The sequence below is a fragment of the Notothenia coriiceps genome, unplaced genomic scaffold, assembly GCF_000735185.1.
Source record: "Notothenia coriiceps isolate Sejong01 unplaced genomic scaffold, NC01 NC01_scaffold00037244, whole genome shotgun sequence".
Lineage (NCBI taxonomy): Eukaryota > Metazoa > Chordata > Actinopteri > Perciformes > Nototheniidae > Notothenia > Notothenia coriiceps.
In genome coordinates, this window is record NW_011369945.1 from 26,355,516 (window position 1) to 26,373,174 (window position 17,659).

General features: G+C 43.2%; 1 protein-coding gene across 9 annotated transcripts in view; it reads right to left on the reverse strand.

Annotated features, from left to right (window-relative positions):
* Positions 1 to 17,659, reverse strand: part of frmd4a (FERM domain containing 4A) — a 123,982-nt gene that overhangs the window by 33,518 nt on the left and 72,805 nt on the right. For 4 of the 9 annotated variants that reach the window (XM_010794064.1, XM_010794065.1, XM_010794062.1 and 1 more), the window contains exon 2: positions 299 to 364. In XM_010794064.1, coding sequence (XP_010792366.1) covers positions 299 to 364 — 66 coding nt within the window. Of the gene's footprint in view, positions 1 to 298; positions 365 to 3,083; positions 3,240 to 3,273; positions 3,454 to 15,536; positions 16,081 to 17,659 lie in introns of those variants that run through there. The other 5 variants (XM_010794058.1, XM_010794060.1, XM_010794059.1 and 2 more) reach the window with 3 other exon arrangements.

The following is a 17,659-nucleotide window of genomic DNA, read 5'->3' on the forward strand; positions in this document are numbered from 1 at the left end:
AGTGTGTGTGTGTGTGTGTGTGTGTGTGTGTGTGTGTGTGTGTGTGTGTGTGTGTGTGTGTGTGTGTGTGTGTGTGTGTGTGTGTGTGTGTGTGTTGAAGGATCAGATGAGCATTAAGAAAAAGCAAAGTCACCTACTGCTGACCAAATTTCCCTGGGTCAGCAGTAACCAAGTCCCTGAGGACACCACACATTGCATATTCGCTCTAAGGAAAGGAGAGTCTGCAAAGAGAGAGGGAAGAAAGAGAGAGGGAAAAAAGAGAGGGTAGAGCGAGAGGGTTCGAGGAGGAGAGACTCACCTGTACAAGCAGCTCCAGCTTCCTGTCGTCCAGCAGATGGACCTGACATCGCCTCCCCTCCGTCATCTGAGAAAAACAGACAAAAAGAAAGAAGGGATTCCAGTCAAAAATGTGTTTAAAAATATTACATGTTATATTAATATAGTTTAAAAGTAGGGTGTTAAATGGATCAAAATAAGCCAATACTGATGATTCAATTAGTTGGAGCAAGTATCTGGTTACAAATACGCATACTAAGTCATTTGTCAGCAGCACGCCAGTAGATTGGTCAACAACAAATATGACAACAGTTTTGAGGTATTTCTTGCTTGCTACGTCAATATACTTTCTAAATCTGGAAAGTCAATGTGTAACTCTGCTGGTTTTTACAAAGTTATGAAAGCAATGTTAACTTAAAATCAAGTCTGATGTTAGCTTACACAAAATATTATGATCCCAGTCTCTTCAACACAGTGAGACATAAAGCAATATGCGATACAGACTGTAAGATTTGTATACAACAGATACTTATAGCCCAGGTATTGTAACTGGGACTAAAACGTTGTATTGGTGCATTGCTAGTTATCTCAGTGAATTCTTAATAAGGTTAGCTGAACCCACACAATGGGCCAATAGAGACAACGTCCTGCGCTGTTCTCTACCTCACTGACATTTCTAGCATTCCTTCTTGAGCAGGAAATCCATTATCCATCAGTGGACTTCATTGACCACAATAAATTAAGCTGCACGCTAAAAATCGTAACTTTTTTTCTCTGCGCTGTTGATACAAAGTTTACAGAGTAGAGCCGCTAATAAAGTGATAATCCGTCTGCCAAGTTCAAGTGTAAACACTGAAGCAGGTGCAATGGTTTAATAGTCAACTGTTGTAAATATGTGCCACATACACACAAGTAAGATAAAACCTGTTACAACTGAAAAACCCAAGCCAATTATTCAAAGCTGTCTTAAAATGTGCTTGCAGGGTAAAATGTAAACAATCAGAGGACTAGGTTGACAAATTCAAAGCAGAGTATTCAGCATTTGTCTGTTTGTGTTTTCTGGTGTTTTCAGCACATGTGGAGTTTCTCTACAATTTTCACAGGAAGCGGGGACCCAGAGGAACACAAATACCCCCTGGCTCCTCCCACCCCCCCCTCACATCTGGAAAAAGGGGCGGGACACCAGGGGGAGGTGTGTGAGGGTAACAATTGGAGAAGGGGAAGAAAGAAAGGTGGAGGGACATAATCATTGTCAAAAATGGAATGAGAAAGCCCTTCCAAACGTAGATGCCATAAACACAAGCGCAAGCGTAACCGGTTTGTAACTCTTCACCACACGGATCACATTGGCCACCTGAGGCACTTGCAATTTGGTAAGGGTGTGTCCACAACATGAGAATAACATACTCTTACTTTCTCACCGCTTATGCCAGCTTGTATCCAGGTGGCAGCTTTAGCAGAGAGCTGAAAATACCAGAGAAATAGAGGGAGAGGAGTGACAGAGTTGTGTCTTAACACTCATCTCTGTGTGAACTCTGCTGAATGATTACTGGGGTGTGTGTGTTGGTGTGTACGTGTGTGTGTGTGAGTGCAGCTTCTAGTTCTACTTTGAAGGGTTTCGTTTGCCCTCCCTCTCACCATTGATCTCCTGTGGTTTGAGGGTTTAAGATTGGGTGCACCTGTGCACACATTAACACACACACTTCAATATTTATTTTGTTTTCATGTCCTTTCATGGAGTTACATTATCTTTCCAAAACTTTTCATGTTTATACTGTATACACTGATTTAAGTGGTACTGTCATGGCAACTGAGTGGAGGATCATATGTGTAAACATGATTATTTCCAGACAAATATAAAAAGTATAACAATCCTGAGATGCCTAGTGTATACAACGTTGGTGCACAGTTATTATGCAAATATTTAATTTCAGTTTTCTTTTTTTGCTGGCTAAAGAAGAGAAGGGCTAGAGTACTGACCAAACATCCTACTGTACTTTTGTATTTTGTCTGCAGAATACCTTTAACTGCAATGCAGACAGAGAACACACACACACACACACACACACACACACACACACACACACACACACACACACACACACACACAGCTTGAGACACCTGGGAATTGTACGAACCTTAACGTCAAGGTAACAAATCACTGCCTTCAGGCTAAAATTAGGGAGCTCAATCTGGCAGAGACAGATGCTTATTGGTTTTAGTCCTGAAATTCACTTTGTGGGATTGGACACATGCTACTGAGTTTATTTCCACCATGAAACCAAATGCAATAAAGTTTCTATGAATAGCTTCTACCAATTACACTCAATACAAAAAAGGAACATGTGGAATATTGCTACACCATGAGACAGTGAAGACAGATATCTGTACAGGATATTTTATGATAAAAACCACTGAATATATTTACAGCATCTTTGCTCTAACCAATGCATGCTGTGGACATTACATCCGAGAGAAAATAACCTGGGAGAAACATAGGCAAACACATGTGGTATTGCCCTGGTGTGTGATTCATTCTGCATGTAACCCACCAAAATGTCTTACCCATTACTAGTCAGGTTTGTATTGGATATGAAACAACCTCATTCCTGACTCATTGGCATGACACGGTGATATCAAAAGACAAAACGTGACAATGAACAATGAATAAAGCAGCCATGTTCAAAATGCTTAATTATGTTGCTGGAGCGGACACCCAAATAGCAGACACACACACAAACAGTTAGCTGACAGTGATGCCTGGTCCACTGCTGGCCACAGCACTAACGTTATCATTAGTTAGTTACCTTGCAAACAAACGCCCCCTGCAATGCTCCCACACAAAAACCGTCTGCAAGAGCAGAGAAAAATATTCAAAAAAACAAATGATTAATCCCAGAAAGAAACGAGTCGTGTCACTGCCAGAAAATCGTCAAAAAACACCCGTTTTCCCGGCTGGCCTAGAGGAAGAGGCACATCAGCATCCATGTTACTGACCATTAGTTAACGTGAAGCGGCGCAGCTCTCTTTAGCTCCCTTCTATTCACCAGAGACGCTACATCTCAGGTCCTCGCTTTCTAATGTAGAGACAATTTGGCGACCGTGCAGCCTCTTCCACGGCTTGCTCTCCTCCCTCCTTCCGAAGTCAGTGAGCTTCTCACGGGTCTAGTCCTGGTCGACTAACCCCCCTCTCTTCTCTCACCGGCACCGTGCACAAACGGTGAGTGAACGTGCGGATAGCGCGAGACCGTACCAACGGTCAGCAACCGAGGGGGACGAGCGGAAGAAACTGTTAACGGTCGAGCGTATTCCAGCCTGCCTTCACTTCCAGCTATGTTACTCGCTGTCATCAGAGTTGCTTCGAAAACACGGGAATAATGGAGGCAAGATGTGGGGGCGGGGAGAGGAGGAGATGAGGGGACATTTTCTGCAGCAGCAGCTCACAGCCATGAGAAACTGCAGACCTCTCTCTCCCTGCTGTGTGTGTGTGTGTGTGTGTGTGTGTGTGTGTGTGTGTGTGTGTGTGTGTGTGTGTGTGTGTGTGTGTGTGTCTACAAACCCAAACAGACATCTGTGTCTGCAGAGCACATTAATACCCTGCCTTTAAAACAAGTGATGCACTGATACCTAACAATGAGCAGTTTGATACACTCTGCCTGCTGTGTAAAATCAGTTGTATTTACAGAAATAAGGCTTTGTGAGGGAGATTGAGCTGCCTCGAAAGACCCAGTCCTCCTATGTTTTATTACTTTACAGCAACATAGGTTTGTGTTTGATCTATATCCATAAGCCTAAAATGGCTCTGCTAAAAAGTAGGAGATTCAATAAGAACTTTACATCCCTGGATCGGTCTCTATCTTTCTAGCCTGTCACTTCCTGACTTATCAGGTTTACTGGCTTGGGTGACTGGCCTTCAGTCCACTGCAGCCGTTGGAGTGACTGTTTTTTTTTGTATGACCTAAATTGGGCACTTGTGTTCACCTTATGCAGCAGCAGCAGCAGCAGCCGTTGAGACCACCAGGTTGTAAACATAACAAAATCAGTCCAGTTTGTGGAACCATACACCAGTGTGGGCTTTGAAAGCAGAGCAAAGCCTATACCCACTGTCAGTAAAGTATTTGTTAAACTCAGCAAGCGTACGCTTGTCTGTTTCTATTATTGTTTTACAACATGAGTAATCCCCACATGATGAATACAGTGAGGCCACATGTAGCACATGAACAGTATGCATACATATGTAGTACAATCAGGCTAAGCAGTCATCATCAAGGATACTTGACCAATTTTTGTCTAAAGATCATCTTTTCTTTTTAGATCAGTCTGTCAGAAAATACAGTTTGTCTAAACCAAATGCAGTTGCACAATATTGGAAATACAACAGCCGATTTATAGTCCTACATTTGCAGGATTCATCTGGAATTCTCCATTCCCAGACATTAAGCAAAATGAAGATGCAATTAAATGTAATGTGCTTGGCTTGAACAGTTTTGTTGCTACCAAAGCTTATCCTGCAGGCCCAAAATTCAGCTTATTTTGCTGAATGTAGAAGGTCACATGAGAAAAGAGGAGGTGTATCCTTTCCCCTCCCTGCTGGATGTGTCTGTTTCTGGATATTTTTGGCCTGTTCCAGACACCGGAAACTGGCCTGTCCAACTTAAACATCTCCAGATGACTCTTTCTTTGGCTTTAATACACACACCCGTTCCTCCTTCGCTTTCTCCGGTCAAATACATATCTCCCTTTATTGGTAACTTCCTCAGTTTGCTATCACAAGGGGCCTGTTGTTTGGCCAATGCATGTGAGGTAGAGAGAAGGGGACAATGCAGAGGAGGAATGGGGTAAACTGACAAAGAAAAAAAGAGGAAGGCCAAAAAATGCACTAGGAAGATCCTGAACACTTAAACTCCATGAGTTTTTGAATGATTTTTCCTGTTTGGAATGGATGTTAGGAGCTCCAGTTACCGACGGGAGACAGCTTCACAGAGAGGAAAAGGAAGGAAGAAAGGAAGCAGGGCAGGAAGGAACAATAACAAACAGCTGTGATTTAGTGAACCTCGCTGCCCGATACTCATGGCCCTTAACTTCCCTAACTTTTACATGGTCACCTTTCAATGACCTACACAGGGTGTTTCCAAGACCCATAAGGTGAGAAACACTTTTAGGTGTGACATATCTGGGCCCTGACAGAGCCCTGTTATGGAGCCGGTGGGCTTCTATTCCAGGCTGAGGTGTGGTCGTAATGAGGTGCTGATCTGCTGTATTTTTATGGTGTAGGGCTCCAAAGGGGAAAGACCTGGATTGGTGAGGTGGGTTTAACAGGCAGTGGGTATCAGAGTCAGGTTTTAGGGTCGAGCAGGGGAACGGGCGTAGATGGTCTGTGTTGGAAAAGGTAACCTATATTGGTGGAATGTGATATAAACAGCGCTGAGTGGTTAATTGAAGCAAGATGGAGAATCTCTTTAACCCTGACTGTAGGACGCTGCGGTAGGGAGTTCAGACACACATATATACACACACACACACACACACACACACACACACACACACACACACACACACACACACACACACACACACACACACACACACCATGCTTTTGCTCTCTGTCTAACTCTGTCTGTCTTTGTCTGCATCTCTCCCATATGTATGCAGACTAAACAAACACTCTTAAACACGTCACTTTGAGAGCAAGCATGGTCTGACACCAGCAGTCCTACGGTGATTTATGACACTGAGATCATCGTAGCTGAATAGGCTTTATGACTCGTCGTCAGTTTTAATGTAACAGTATCTGCATGTGGTGCAGATTAGATTACAACACAAGATTCAACAAAACACACTGTGGCTCTCAATACTCTAGTCTATAGTGTCGGTTGAATGGGTTATTGAAAAGCTGATGGAAAAATAATAGCAGGGCCAAATCCATCTTCTCCATCCAGAGCTCGATGTAGCGGCAGAATGCGACGGAGTAGGGAGGGTCATGAAAAGGCAGCCAAGAATGTCTAGAGAAACGACTGACCGGGAGAGATCTGTTCTGTTTGTTCAAGCGTGTGTATGTGTGTGTGAGTGTGTGTCTATGAGCTCCACCCTCCCTGTCCGTGAGTGACTTTGGGACTGAAATGTGGTTCCAGTTAGGGCGTTTTTAAAATCAGAAACACACTGGCACTTCAAACAAACTGGAGATATTTCTGTAGCCAACTCTGCTTTGTAACCCATTTATACTACAAAGCACCATTCCCAGACTTAAGAAAATGTCGTTTTCCTCATAGTTTTACACAGAATCACAAGTTTCTCTAAATCTGACATGGATGTTCTTGTGTGAATGTGGGAACTTTGCTGTGAGCCGTTCAGTAGACACAATAAACTCAGAAATAACTGTATAGTAGATTATGTGCAATCCTAATCACTTTAGTTGTGCTGAATCCACACAAATCATCTCTGCCTCAGGTACATTTTGTTTCAATACATTAATGGTTCTTTAAAATAATTCCCAAATTGGGATCAATAAAGTATAATTTATCTAATCTTAAATTGCAAGCGATCTACAATGACTCTGTTTTGTGTTGGAGAAAGAAGAATACAAGGTTGCAGAGAGTTATTTGGAACACTTACAACCTCACCTTGTTGAAAAATTCCTAAAGGTCTATAAATGTAGTTTGCATTCTTTTCCAAGTTCCCACTGAGCGGTTATGTAAAATAACTATGTCATAGCAGTGGGAGGATTATCTTGTGCTGTGCATTTTATTTACTTTGTAGCTGCCTGATAAAAAACTGGGTTATATAGATCTAAACATGTGGATATACATTCACATATAGCCTGAAGTAAGATTTCATAGAGAAAGCTCTAAAATGAAACCACAGCAAATGTCTATTTCGATGATATCCAACACAAAAAAAAGCCTTTAATGGGCACAGTGCACGTTACTGCACCACAATGTGTATGTGTGTTGGAGAGCGAGCCATACTGGCTACTTTTTTGCATGCCACAAAACATTTGAATGTGTTTGCACTTTATGTCTTATTTACATCTGTGCTTTTTCATGGCGATTATCTGTATTCAAAATAGTCAAAAGGGATTATTCCAATTTGCCTATTTCCCAAAGGAGGGACAAGCTTCCCTTTCTTCCACAGTTAACGATTCCCTCTCTTCCAGGAGCTTTTTTTCCCATTCACTGACACAAATTGGGACATTCCTAAAATTCCAGTCCGAAGGGAACACTTTGTTGATAAACAGTCTGTGTCTGTATCTCGATGAATGTCCTCGGAAAAAGCGGCCAAACCTTTACTCTGTGTTTTAAATGAAATGGATATAAGGTGTTTTAATAACTAAAGTAGCTTCAGATGAAGGACAGAGCATACAGTGAAAGGAGCGAGAGGGGGAGCCAGAGCGCTGAGAGCATAACAAGAAGAACAGAGTGGTTCAGGACAAAAAGGTACGAGTGATGTCATGTCATGTCTTTGAGACTTTTATCTCAATGAATCACAGTCTCAGTGATCATGGAGGTTGATCTCCAAGGTTTGAGGTTTTCAGTTTGTCTTTGTGAGTGTGTGCCTGTATGTATGTATGTATGTATGTATGTATGTATGTATGTATGTATGTATGTATGTATGTATGTATGTATGTATGTATGTATGTATGTATGTATGTATGTATGTATGTATGTATGTATGTATGTATGTATGTATGTATGTATGTGTGTGTGTGTGTGTGTGTGTGTGTGTGTGTGTGTGTGTGTGTGTGTGTGTGTGTGTGTGTGTGTGTGTGTGTGTGTGTGCGTGAGAGAGAGTCATTCACAGGGGAAGGATCTTTTACCCTTACACCTCCTCTCTTCATCTATAATTTACACAGTGAGAAATCACCGTAGACCTGAGTGACCCTGTGTTCACTGATACTCTTAGCTATGCATGCAGGAAGACAAAGTGACGTAGCATGGGGTATTTGGTTCTGCACTGCTAAAAGTATCCTATATAGATGCAGGATGCTGTGTGTGTGTGTGTGTGTGTGTGTGTGTGTGTGTGTGTGTGTGTGTGTGTGTGTGTGTGTGTGTGTGTGTGTGTGTGTGTGTACTCCTGTAAATTAAGTCAAACTACATTGATTGATGAATCTTCCTTGTTGACTTCCCTTTTTTGCTGCTACTTCTTCTGTCTTTCTTTTAGTTTCTAATAAACAAACTACCACACACACACACACACACACACACACACACACACACACACACACACACACACACACACAAAAACACACTGCCTAAACTCAAGGGCACTGTGTACTGCAGAGCGGCTGTACTGCAGAGCGGCTGAACTCCAGCGGCCTCTATCCCCTGTCCTGTGACTGGATAGCATACCAAACACTCCAATCATTTAGCATGCTGAATATTAAACAGTCCTGTCTGAAAGCTCTATAAGTATGTGTGGTCTGTGTGTGCGTGTGCGCGTGTCACAGTCCTAATGTATTCTGCTAGCTTATTAAACATGTACCCTGAGACCAGAACAGCAGGGGACAGGAGAAAGGGGTTTTTGGGTTAAAAGCGCACAAATCCCCTCTGTTCTTTGCTAATTCTGCCCTGTGTGTGTGTGTGTGTGTGTGTGTGTGTGTGTGTGTGTGTGTGTGTGTGTGTGTGTGTGTGTGTGCGCGGTTGGTGTCCTTCAGGGGCTCCAAAGACCCTCCAAGCTAATTAGGGAGACAGCCACAGAACGACATCATTCAAGGCCCCGACTTTACAGGAGCTCGGTGAGCTTCCATCCACATAACTCTTAGGTCTTAAAAGCACTTACTTCTCAAGCTAAGAGGCATGGACACAACCTGCACTGTAAAGCACACACACACACACACACACACACACACACACACACACACACACACACACACACACACACACACACACACACACACACACACTCAAATGTGTTTGACGAGCCTCACTCCCCCATGCTCTCCAACCTAGGATGCAAACAAAAGTTGTCATGACAACTTTCTAGGAGCTTGAGCTGTCTCCCCCATGCACTCTCTGCCAGAAATGTAGGGCACTTAGAGGAGGAGGCACTGTAAGACAATGGTAATACACTGTAACAGGCAAAGGTACGACCCAGGGGTATACATTTGAAATTTGGAGGCATGCTATGGATGTTTCCCTCAGAAATAGACTCAATACAGCCGACAACAGTATTATGTATGAAAAAGACAAGGGAATTTTTCACTGTCAACATGTACTCACACTTTTACAAAGACAAACACCCCCAACCTTCACTCCACCTCATCACCTCCAAGTCAAACATCTTGGTGTTACTCTTGGGGCTATAATGGCTCAGTTGATGTAAAAGGATATACAGAAGTGAGACAGAATTACACATCAACAGTGATGACAACAAGGCTAGGCACTCACAGGAGAGGAGTCTGAAAAGGATAAAGCAGACAGGTAGGACAGGAAGTTGGAATAAACCGGATATCAGGATGCGGACAAACAGAGAATCCATAATAAAGACTTTCTTTCCTCTTCCCCCCAGGATCTAGTCTGTGGTATTAGGCTACGTTTGAAAGAAGAAATGGAGGGACATAGTAGAGGAGTAATGCAACAAAGGCCCCTCGGCTACCAAGGCGCTCCTTGTCCAAGCTACTCTGATGACAGATAGTGGAGTGGAAAAGAGCTATATGCCCCACCACAGGCTCTGTCCTGCAGGCTGTCCCGTCTACCTCCACTGCGCTCAGCTGTGGGGATTTATTCCTCTATTGCTTTGGCTCAATGTGACTGTGCTCCAATACTGCACTCTTATTCCTCCGAGCCAAGGTAATGAAAAATGACCCAGCTCATCTGCAGGGAGAGCCCTTTGGCAAGTGTGTGTGGTCTGTGGGTGTGCGTGTGCGCGTGCATGTGAAATTCCTGTTGTCCAAAGTAGAACCCGTCATTGTAAAGGTATTGAATGTCTTTCATTTGGCCCTTTCACCTCAGGGGGAGCAAGAATCTGTAGGTAGGAGGTGGAAAGCTTTTGCTTACTACATAAAAACACCTGATCAATCATGTGCCAGGGTTATAGAGGAGGAATGGGTTAAGATTTTGTGGTTTGAATTCTCAGTCCAAAGCTTGTTCTGTTTGTTATGATCCTTGGAAACCTTGATATTCGCACAAACCAGACTAACCAATTTATGAATGCAATATTTAGCAGGTGTACATACTTGATAGAGACAGAGGGTTCGGACGCATTAGAAGTATTTAAGGACATAAATATATACAAATGTTTGAGTCAAAATTGAGTCCTCTAGCTTTCACTTTTAGATTATGACTTATTAAACACAGTGCAGTGGCTGACAATGCCTGCCTAAAGGAATAAGGGAAATCAATAATTAAGCCCCACCCTGTCCTAACACACATGCATCACATTTCCCACTCTCATTCAGCACAAATGGGACTAATCCAGTAAGGGGTCCAGTATCTATAAACTGTCTTTATAGGGATACAAACTGTGCTCAGACTGGCTCTGGTGTAAACTGGGACGTTTTGATTTAAGGCAAAGGGGACATTTCCTCACATATCTAAAAGTGAACACACATACCCAACTTTTAACCACTGTTCGGTAAACACATGTGGACACACTCCTAGAGGATATAATATCCATACAAACAGAGGATCTGGGAGTCTCTGAGAGGGATTTCCTCAGATATTCAACAGATTCCCCTAGTAATCCTCTGGGATTACTATTCTATACTCAGGGCCTAACCTCTGAACCTAAAACATTGTAAACCCTTACATCCCCATCACTAATGCCACAGTTAAACCTATCACTTTTCTCAGACCGAGAGGACCACCTCCAAAAAAACATATATTGTGTCCGCTCTGGCCACTCAGTTCTGACTCTGGCCACGACTCAGACACATTTAGAGGATTAAGAGGAATACCAGCCAGATGTATCCAGTAGGCCGCTCAACCATGGCCCAATAACCCAAAAGCTAAATTCTACAATCCATGTATTCATCATGTTTAACATCTGAATAGTCTCCAACATGGCAACTGATATCCGGGACAGTGTTCAAATCTGGCAATCTCTTTTATATGAAATCAAAAACACTGTCAGTGGGGCTTATGTTGTGAATATTTTTGGGTTGCATGCAACAATAATTTGTGGTTTCCATTGCGAGTTTTCTGGAAAAGCCAAAATAGGAAAACCATCCTGTTTTAATAAATAAAAGGCCTTGAATCTGAGAATCTGAGTAGTCCTTTGGGATGACTCTGTGGCACGCTGTGAGCATGCAATCGTCTGTAATTAATCTAGCTATAGTGGCCGTCCTATCAAGTAGTGTGCCATATTCACACGTTACCACATAAATTAGATTATAGCATGGCTAAGAAGCTTATGGTGCACACTATCTAAATGACATGGCACATGAGTGAGGAGGGGGGTTGTGCTTTCCATTTTTAACATATGACAGGCCTGCAAATCACCAGGCGACTCGTCAAACACATTGATATCAACAAAACATGAGTGACAGATGCAATTTTTGTCTTCATTTATGATTTATGGATCGGTGAGGAAATTGTTTCCCATGGTTGAACTGTTGATGAATCTCTACAGGAACCTTGAATTAAGACATCAAACATCAACAAGCCTACGCCCCCTCTTCCATTTTTCTTCTTTCACACACTCATTTACACTCACACACTGGGTATTTGATAAACCTGGGAATGGAGCAGTGGAAATGTTTTCCAGACCAACTATGCGAATAAGACCTTGTCCCCAGGGAGACACTGTAAACAGCTTCAACCACCAACAGAATCCACACAGGGGTGTTTGTATGCAGGGATATCAAACACAAACATGCCTACGGCTCGTTGCAAACAAATTAGAAAATTACAAAAAAAAATAAACAAAGTGCTGGAAATAGTTGAGACAATGTCCGATCTGGCTCCCCGACCCTCCCCTCACCAAACGACGGTTATGGGAAAATACTTTCCCACTAACGGATCCTGAGTTTGGCAATAAGAACCAAGATGCCTGCCAGACAGGGAGAGTGATCAACATTCTTCAGTAGGAGGTCACAAGTTCAATTCCAGCCTCTATCTAATAATTACTTGGCTGGAAAACACGGAAAAAGGGAAAAAGACTGGGAACTAACAAGGACATGCAGAAATCCCTATCTGGATATTTGCCTGCCCGTCATGAGTCTATCTATTTACGATTGCTTCAGTGGAATATGCGAACAAATGACATATTGAACATGAGAGTAATAGAGGCTTAACAACCTGAGCCGAGTACAATCACGTCATGATTCAGGGGAGCTGTTGGCAATCACAGTGGACAGCTCTTCCAAGAAAACCACTTGCTTGAAAACACCATGGTTTGACTGAGCTCTAAAAGCTTATCAGAACAAAAACAAAGGAAGTAACAGAAGGAACACCAATGATCCAGCTTCTAGACAGAGGGGGGATTGTGTATCTGGGTTATTTTAGACTTCTGCTGTGTCTCCGCCTCGTATCAATGGTCTGGGACTCGTCAGTGGGAAATGAATATGATCAGTGACAGCGCTAGTATTCTCACAGGAAACAGGACCAGATGAGCTCAGTGGGAGTAAACTGGCCCGGGCTTCATTCCTAAATGCATGAGAGCCTGCAATTAACGGAGCAGTGAGGACTAATGAATATGTATGATAGATGTGACATAATGCAAGATTTTAAATATGTATAAAACTTTACAGTGGAATTGGGTTGCTAGGAAACAGCTTGAATCTAAGTTAATCTGACACCGAGGAGAGCCAGCATCCTGTCAGCTGCAGTTATTAGCAAGCCCACTAACAGGAAATAAACTCCGTCTATCTAGGATACGAGGATGTTGAACACGCTGAGGACGGCTTTGCTCAACAACATGTCACTTCACATTATTAAGAACAAAATGACAGCTCGTAGTAAGTCTTGTGATTTGCAGGATTGTGATGAATACAGGTAGATAAGGAATTATTGCGACTCAGGGGGAAGTCGGAGCACCTGTGTCTGCTATAGTCCTTAACCCTGCTTCCCCATGCAGGATATCCCGCCTGTAGGATGGGGTAGGGTGGAGATAAGGAGGGACTGGTAGGAAAATGACAAGAGATGAAAGAACCAAGGATGAAATCAAATCCTTTTTTAAATCAACCTAAGAAGTGACACAATGCACAATTACCCAGAGGCGTTGTTAACAGCACAGCAGAGCACTGCCCTCACACGCCTAACAGTGCTAACCCTTCTTTAAGGGTCATACCACCAGAGGAAAATGTGTGACTAGAGGCACTACAGTCGATATTACTCAGCTTGATGTCTGAAAGTGTGAACACGCGGCTGCGTTTTCTCATGAGAGACATGTGAGCAAACAACACTTCGCAAATGTTTCAGTCTGCTGGTTACTGTAATGCTGCGGCTAAATCACACCGGGCGCTGCTCCGCGTAACACGTGAGGTGTAAATTGATCACCTCGACGTATGTGTCACACACTGCAGCACCAGTAAAATGACTGGACTGGTGTCCTGGTTGAGTGTGTGGGAATGCTGGTGATGGATGTCTTCTCCGGGGAGAGTTGAAAAGAGAGTAGAGAGAGTTAAATAAGAGATGAAGTAGTAATTTAAGGGAAAAAGCTAAAATAGAGTTTCAGTGACATGTGGGACCAAGTCAAGGTCAGCGCACTGGAGTGGAAATGTATTTTTATGTCAAGATGAAAGAATAAGGTTAAAACTGAGTGGAGAAAGTGAAAACGGGGTGATAAAATATAAATATATAAAGTCCTCCCCCTCTCTCTGTCTGTCTCTCTCTATTGTGTGTGGCTGGGTATCTCATTAACAGTAATAGAGGAAGCCAGGCAGGGAGGCAGTTCAGAGAGCCTGGGATATCTCCACCCTGCAGCCTGACACAGTGACCCCTCCTTCCCTACTTTTGCAACTCCCTCCACTATTAACAGCACCACCTTGGACCGTACCACTTCATCAGACCAGGGGGAGATATTGTTTGTTGCTCTTCTCAGCAGTTATCCAGAGGATGTAAGGGAAAAGGCTAAAAGACATCTGATGGAAAGGAGTTGTGCATTTCTAAACCAGGAGGGGGTGTTAAGGACAGATTTGTCTTAGGGAGGTTCTGGTATGTTATTTCAGTTTCCTCTGATTGTGTTGCCCTCCCTCAGGATCCTTAAACGTAGGAGCCATATAAAAACACATCTGAAGACAAAAGTTAAAATAACAATCCAGTTGAATCCCCTCTTGAGAATAAAGGAATAAGGGCAAGAGGACGGGAAAAGACACACGATGTGTCTGGGTTTACCTTGGTACATGTATTAAAGTTACTTCACTGATGCTGTATGTGCTAAAGTGTGTGCAAGTTTCACTTTGTGAGACTGCTGGGTTTGTCCTGGTTGTTCCAGCTGCATACAGGGCAGGTGAGACGCCTGGGGAATACTAATGGCTCCATGAAAGCACTGAGTATCAATCCAGACATGTTGAAGGGAATACTGATCAAGCATTTTGCTGAATCACAGCTAGGAAAACACAAGGCACAAAAGAGAAAACTGCTTTTAGTAACACAATTAGGATAATTATTTCACCAAGAGGACACATTTAATGCGCCACCAGAGTTAGATTGAATGTTTAAGGCGATGGAGGCATGGTAACCGACAGCCTATAAAACAGTGTCTGTGTGTGTTCTGTGTGCAAGATTCCCCCTTTCACATATCCATAGAAAAACTTACCAGCTTAACAGCTTGGTTACGTCTCCTTTATAGCGACCCTAGCAACACAACTTCCTGTTAAGGCTCTGCATCCTGAGCACAACAAAAACTACCAAAGGAACTCTCCACACAGAGCAACAATGTGAAACAAAGCTCTTTTTTTGGCAGCACCACACTCCATATTCACCTGAGCTCTGTGGTATAAAACTATTTCCGCAAGTGTCCAATTTCACAAGCAGGAACACTGCACTGCCACACCATCAAACCAAGTTCCAAGTTCTATCCTCCGTGCTTAATTAAACAAATCAGTCCTGTTAAGCCCCCGTTTCTGTCCATGCCTGCAGGACATACTGTACCTCGCTTTCAGTATAAACTGTTCACTGTTCACGGAGGTTTGTCTCCTCCGGTCCCAAACCTTGACACAATGCTGGGATGCTTAATTAATGGTAGTTCTTTAGGTGGCACAGCTTGCATATTTTAGGTGGTTGCAAATATACTGTAATTGCTTCATTAAGTATTCTAAATTAAAGTTTTAATACGTTTCCATTGCATGGGTACCTGTTGTGTGTATGTGAGTTGCAGCATACCTGATAGAGTGGCCTTGACGCACACCTGTGTGTGTGTAAAAGATGCAGCGGTGCAGGCAGGTTCCTTGCATGCACACACAGGCGTCGGAGGGCTGTCGAGGTGAGAGTCCACAGCAGACCATGCCGAGTGCAAACCGCCTCGTCTAGACCAAACCTCACAGCCTCCATTACTGACCTCACTGCATACTCTTTGAAACTCCCGAGGTGTGTAAAATGCAGCAGTAAGAGTTTATATCCACAGGCATCTCATTCATTTATCAGCCCAGGTGAGTCATTACAGGTCAAATCCAGAGGCCCAGGCAATTAGAGGGAATTAGCCTCTGTTGTCCTCCTGATGCCACCACAAGGAGAGAATATTTGGGTCAGCTCCAGAGGTAAGCCAAAGATATAGTCTCCTCTGTGTCCTCTGTCTCTCTCTGTCCTCTCACTCTCTCGACTATTCTGTGGTCTGAAGCCTTTTTCAAGGTCAAACCCTGCTGGTCCCTCTGTCCCCGTCCCACACAGCCAGTGGCCCCTGCTGACTCTTCCTCCCTCCTTCCTCTCCACTTTTTCTCCCTGAAGCAATGCACCCTTCGTCCGTTGGTCTGTGCGCCACAAACACAAACATTCCCACTAAGGAAATGCAGCCGGTCTCTGTCTCCCTGACTGCTAGTTGTTTTTAAAGCGATATGCACTCACTAACTGCAGCTCACAGAGAGAGATTGAAAGCAACAGCTCTCTCCCTGTTTCACATTTAAAGGAGACAGGGCAGGGGTGTGTGTTCAGGCTGCATAGCTCCTCTCACCTGCTCTGACTGGATATTATCTGAATGATTAAAGAAGACACACACACACACACGCATAAAACGCTAGTCCCCAAATTCACAAGTATGCTACCAAATAACAGCAGTGGGATCGTAGCCAGAATGTTTATAAAAAAGGTGATGTTTTTCCTCTCAGCCAGTTTTTCCCAGGCTGGAGTATCCTGACCTGACTCCCAAAACAATCATGAATATTTTTCTTATCTGCTACTCTACTACTCCCCACATTATTCTTCAACCAAATTCCCAATCATAATATGATTAATGACATCAAAGTTGATTGTTTATTTGAGAAATCCACAGTTAAGCTTATCTTATATTTTGCTTAAACACATGTGCAACAATGGCCACATGGAGGCAATACAACCCCCACATACAACCAATGCCAAGGCTACAGTCTGTGTGTGCCAGCCTGTAATAAACTATTGGCCTACTAATACTGCTAAAACCATACAGCTTAAATAATCTATGTTCACTGGTTTGTGCGGGATAAACATTTTAAATCATTCTGAAATCGAGCACAGGAACATGCCTTTTTTCAGCTCCAACAGACATTTCTTCATCTCCTGTGCCACTAAGGACTTCTTATGTCAGTCTTAACACTTAAACAGAATACAAGCTGAAATATCGGATGGTTTTATATAGCCAAGCTGATTTTCTATTTTCACTTTCCTCTGAAAGCTTTGATCAATAGTGAGAATGCAATGACTGAATTGTGCAGTAATTCTCTGCCTTCCCACCAAACCCTATCTGCCTGTAGGTGGATTAAATGGTTTTTGGTAGCCCACACTGATTAATGGAGGGCTTTATCGATGCAAGAGGTCACTCGTGTACTGCTGAGTGAGTGTGTGTGTGCGTGCGTGCGTGCGTGCGTGTGTGTGTGCGTGTGTGTGTGCGTGTGTGTGTGTGTGTGTGTGTGTGTGTGTGTGTGTGTGTGTGTGCCTATAAAATGTATGATGCGCATAGCCTTGTTTGTTGCTGCATGTCAATATTACCATGAATGAGTTACGGCCATAGCATAAATCAACTTTAGTATACTATACAAAGTTTATACTTTCTTTAATTCTCTCTCTGCCACTTTCTATTTCTCTCCGTCTTTTCCACAGATTGCTCAATGAATATATTGCATCCTAGTTCCCAATGTTGAACCTAGGCTTACTGTATTTCGCAAACACATTCTTCAAAATCCCCTCTTCCACAGTTTCCCTCTATCTCAGGGCCTCCCATTGCTCTCAGTGGTGTCTTGAGAAACCCATGAGGAATGTGCGGTATTCCTTTAGTGTGAATTTTCCAAAATGAATCAGGGTTTAGACGGGGCGACACA